The sequence below is a fragment of the Mus pahari genome, chromosome X (genome assembly GCF_900095145.1).
Source record: "Mus pahari chromosome X, PAHARI_EIJ_v1.1, whole genome shotgun sequence".
Lineage (NCBI taxonomy): Eukaryota > Metazoa > Chordata > Mammalia > Rodentia > Muridae > Mus > Mus pahari.
The window spans coordinates 142,267,110-142,271,937 of record NC_034613.1 but is presented as its reverse complement, the minus strand read 5'-3'; the positions used below and the strand labels follow the sequence as shown (position 1 = coordinate 142,271,937).

At 39.9% G+C, this 4,828-nt stretch overlaps 1 protein-coding gene across 1 annotated transcript in view; it reads left to right on the top strand.

Annotated features, from left to right (window-relative positions):
• Positions 1-4,828, top strand: part of Bmx (BMX non-receptor tyrosine kinase) — a 64,454-nt gene that overhangs the window by 48,403 nt on the left and 11,223 nt on the right. The window contains exons 14-15 of the mRNA XM_029534583.1: positions 1,266-1,340; positions 2,250-2,421. Coding sequence (XP_029390443.1) covers positions 1,266-1,340; positions 2,250-2,421 — 247 coding nt within the window. The remainder of the gene's footprint in view (positions 1-1,265; positions 1,341-2,249; positions 2,422-4,828) is intronic.

The following is a 4,828-nucleotide window of genomic DNA, read 5'->3' as shown; positions in this document are numbered from 1 at the left end:
ATTTTTATTAGGTATTTACTTTATTTACATTTCTTTTTTTTAGGTTTATTATTTTTGTTTTGCTTCTTAAAAGCTAAATTCTTTATTTTATTTATTTATTTATTTTATTATTATTTTCTTTATTTACATTACAAATGCTATCCCGAAATTTCCCTATACCCCCCCCACCCCTGCTCCCCTACCCACCCACTCCCACTACTTGGCCCAGGCCTTCCCTTGTGTTGGGACATATAAAGTTTACAAGACCAAGGGGCTTTTGAGTGGTAGTACTATGTCCAATTTTCTGAGGAACTGCCAGACTGATTTCCAGAAAGGTTGTACCAGTTTGCAATTCCACCAGCAATGGAGGAGTGTTCCTCTTTCTCCACATCCTCACCAGCATATTCTGTCACCTGAATTTTTAATCTTAGCCATTCTGACTGGTGTGAGATGGAATCTCAGGGTTGTTTTGATTTGTATTTCCCTGATAATTAAGGATATTGAACATTTTTCCAGGTGCTTCTCAGCCATTCAGTATTCCTCAGTTGAGAATTCTTTGTTTAGCTCTGTACCGACATACACATTTCTATATAGGTATTCATATGCTTTGCAAAATACAAACTTATATTATGCATGCTGGTATTTATTTCTGCTGATTAAAGTTATAGTATTGAAAACATTCGATGAACACTCTTAAACAGAAACAAATACCTAAATAGAATGGAAGGGGAATCACATGCATGGTAAAAACCATCCTATGCTTAAATCAATAATCATTTACTCTTTGAGTGGTTTCTTTCAAGACACTATCAGCATGGTTATTTTAATTAAACTTTACAATAGCTACATGTAAATAAAAGTGGCTCAAACATTTAACGTCAATGAAAAATAAATTTAAATTTAAGATTGTTTGTTTTATATCTGTTTATTATATGAGTTTTTCAGATTTATATGCTATTTATGATGCATATGTAAATGGAGAACTAACAAAAAGATAGTAAAATATGAATGAGAAAAAATATATTGCATAAAAGATTCCATCTAGCACCTAACCCCTATGGAATTTCACACAGAGTAACTGGCTCTTGTAGATTTTGCTTTGTATTAGGTGAATGAGTTGGTTCAAACCACTGAATACAAGGACAGGATGAATATACTCAGCGTTGATTCTCTTCCTATATCACAACACCCCATGCCCCATATTTTCAGCTTACTAGGAGAGTGTGAAGTGATTCTTCGTAACATGATATGATGGTAATGTGGTAATATTACTGATTCTATTGCAGGCATGATCACACGGCTCCGCCACCCAGTGTCAACCAAGGCCAACAAGGTCCCAGTGTCTGTGGCTCTGGGAAGTGGTATGGAAACACCTCTGGGTTCTTAAGCTCCATTTCCCACTATTTGGGGTTCAAACACATATGATTACCTAACTGACACATGATGGATGACAGAAGAAAATCCCTATTGAGACTGCACCAGGGAGACATTTAGTCTAACTTATATCATTCATTTTTAAAAATCATCTATCCACACCTAACTCTGTAATCTCCCCAGAGTTAAGCAGACAGTGACTGATCCTCACAAGCCATTGTCATTTGCCTTCAGCACTCCTTACCTGCCCTTTCTTTTCCTGGAGTCTATGCTTGCTCCTCAGCTCTGTGTCTTTAGGGTAATAATGTCCATCTTGATGACAGCTTAATTTGTTTTATGCAGAAAAACAATCTTACAGTGTTTTACCAATCTAAGAGCATTAAGCACATTTTGATATTAACTATCTCTAAGACATGTCCAGTGTGTGTGTGTGGGGGGGTGGACTTCATTTTGACTTTTTGTGTCATGAAGTGCAGCTGCTTTGAGAGAATCATTTTCCTGTGATTTGGTCACGATATCAGTTCACTGGGGGACTTTTTATTATTTTTTTTATTTTTTTTTCAACAGTGTTTTTTTTTTTTTAAGATTTATTTATTTATTATATGTAAGTACACTGTAGCTGTCTTCAGACACTCCAGAAGAGGGCGTCAGATCTTGTTACGGATGGTTATGAGCCACCATGTGGTTGCTGGGATTTGAACTCCAGACCTTCAGGAGAGCAGTCGGGTGCTCTTACCCACTGAGCCATCTCACCAGCCCGACTTTTTTTTTAAAGTTACTATCATAAAATGATGTTTTACAGTTCTTCATTTTGTGGATACAGAACTCTCATAGCTGACGAAATCACTTTGGTAGTTGTTGACACCACTCCTAAGGTATCTGCTTTGCTTCATTAGGAATTTGGGAGCTGAAAAGAGAGGAGATTACTTTGCTGAAGGAGCTGGGCAGCGGTCAGTTTGGAGTGGTCCAGCTGGGCCAGTGGAAGGGGCAGTATGATGTGGCTGTAAAGATGATCAAGGAGGGCGCCATGTCAGAAGATGAATTCTTTCAGGAGGCCCAGACCATGATGTAAGTTTCTGCTCAGGAATGACAATAGAATGTTGAACCTCCATAGAAGAACATTACCATCAGTCCCTGTCCCTAACTTGCAAAGTCTGGCATATGTTATACACTTAATATTTAGGAGTTATAGTTTGACCTAACTGTTAAATAAAATCAGTGTTATATTTTGGCCTCCTGAGCTGTTAAATAAATCAATGTTATACTCCTAATTTGTCAAGTAGGCCTGCATAACACCTTGAAAGCCCATGTTTGACTTTAGAATATTTCTGACTCTATTGAGAAAGTAGCCCATGGCCTCTGTGCATTTAGACTTTCTACCCTTGATCTTTCTCCTGCTCACAACTTTGTCCTGTGCTACAAAGGGCCTTAGTAGTTACAAGTAGGTACAGCACTCAGCATATCCAAATTCCCTTCACAACTATGCATAAGCCAATGGTATTTGTTAGAAGTAGCATGGCTTACATGTGAAGGAACAGACTCAAGTATGGTCTTCAGAAGTCCTGGAGTGGGCAAGCCCTTCATCCTTAGAAATACTTCTAACCCGGGTTAAACAGCATGGCTGGTCACTTTGTTAGAAAACTAACCAGGGAGGATTAGAACGTGTTACAGCGGGGCCCTTGGTCAGGAGATGGCTCAGTCTGGTGGGGCAAGTATGAGTTCATCCTTTGAGCCCATGTCAGAAAGCTGTGCATGGTGGTACATGTTTGTAGTCCCAGAATGGAGGAGGAGGAGGAGGAGGAGGAGGAGGAGGAGGAGAAGGAGGAAAAGGAGAAGGAGGAGGAGAGGTGGAAGAGGAAGAGGAGGAGGAGCAGGAGGAGTAAGAGAAGGGGAGAAGGAGGAAGAGGAACCTTTGGAGTTCACTGTTCAGTCAACCTTACCTAATAGATGCATCTAAGGTCTCAATGAGAGACCCTGTCTCAAAAACAAACAAACAAACAGACAAACAAACAAAAAACCAAGGTAGAAGGCTCCTGACGAGTGACAGCCAAGATTGACCTCTCTTCCACCACACACACATATACAAAATACTTGAAATTTGCAGATCCTAATCTACATCTATTGCTGTAATAAAGACCATAACCAAAAGCAACTTGGAGAGGAAAGTGTTTATTTGGCTTCCATATCTACATTGAAAGAACTGTTCAACAGTTTTCTGAGACATCTTTAGAGGGACTCCAGTGTCCATTTCTTTGGGAACTCCTTTTAAACATCAAAGGAGACAGGGACCTTGAGACAAGCCCTGCTACTGTAACTGAAGGATTGTTCAAAGGTAGAGATGCCATATGTGTACAAGCCTTTGTCCAAGGCTGTCTTCATGGGCATCTCACCCCATAATAGCAAGGACCTCCAGTACTTGCTTTAAGGCTCTGCTTTCACCATTGCAAAATAATAAAAATTTGGGGGGGGGGTGTTTTTGAGACAATCTCACTTTGTAGCCCAGGGTGTCTTGAAAGTTACAACATAATCCAACTTAGCCTTAAAATGACAGCAAGAACCCCACCTCACCCTCCTAAGTGTAGAGAATCCAGTCATGAGCTATCACGTGTAACTCAACTTAAGTTGTAAACAATTATTTTTTCCTATTCTCATTTTTTTCAAGGAACCTATACATTTCACAAATAGTTCTGTCCTATGTAACTAGACTGTTATATAAAACTAAAGAAAGCCCCTTGGTGCCCCCCTTTCATAGAACATAAAATTAAAAAACAAAAACTTTCTTGTTATATGACATAGCCGGTGTCTCCTGGTGAAATATTAAAGTGTATTTTGTCACCAAAGTGTGTTATAAATAATCTGTAAAATTAATCCAAGCTCTGTGGAGGTGGAGACAGTAGCACCCTGGGCTCACTGCTTAGATAGTGTATGTTGCTGGGCAAACTTCAGACAAGTGAAAGACCCTTCCCTAAAGGAGAGTGGTGGCCTTTCTGAAGATGACACCTGAGGTTGTCCTCTGGGCACCACACAAAAATATACATGCATGTGCGCATTCATGAGTGTGTACATGCATGTGCACGCACGCACACACACACACACACACACACAAATGAGCACTTTTTTTAAAATCAAAAAAGGAGAGAGAACAAAAGAAGAGATATAAACAAAGGATTATGTGTAGTCTCACTTCCACAAACAGCAACCGTTTTTATCGTTACATACACCCTTCAAATTAATGTATTTTGTCTACACATAACACTACCCTGATTCTTGGGAGACACGATGAATGCAGTATCTCCAGGCTGAGAGCACTGCTGAGTGGCTGTGAGATTCACCAGTCTCAGATCTGAGGCGGAGCACTGTTTTCTTTCGTGCCTCCACACATTATTGTTTCCCAAAACAAGATCCAAAGCTCCCTGCTCTCTCTCTCTCTCTCTCTCTCTCTCTCTCTCTCTCTCTCTCTCTCTCTCTCTCTCTC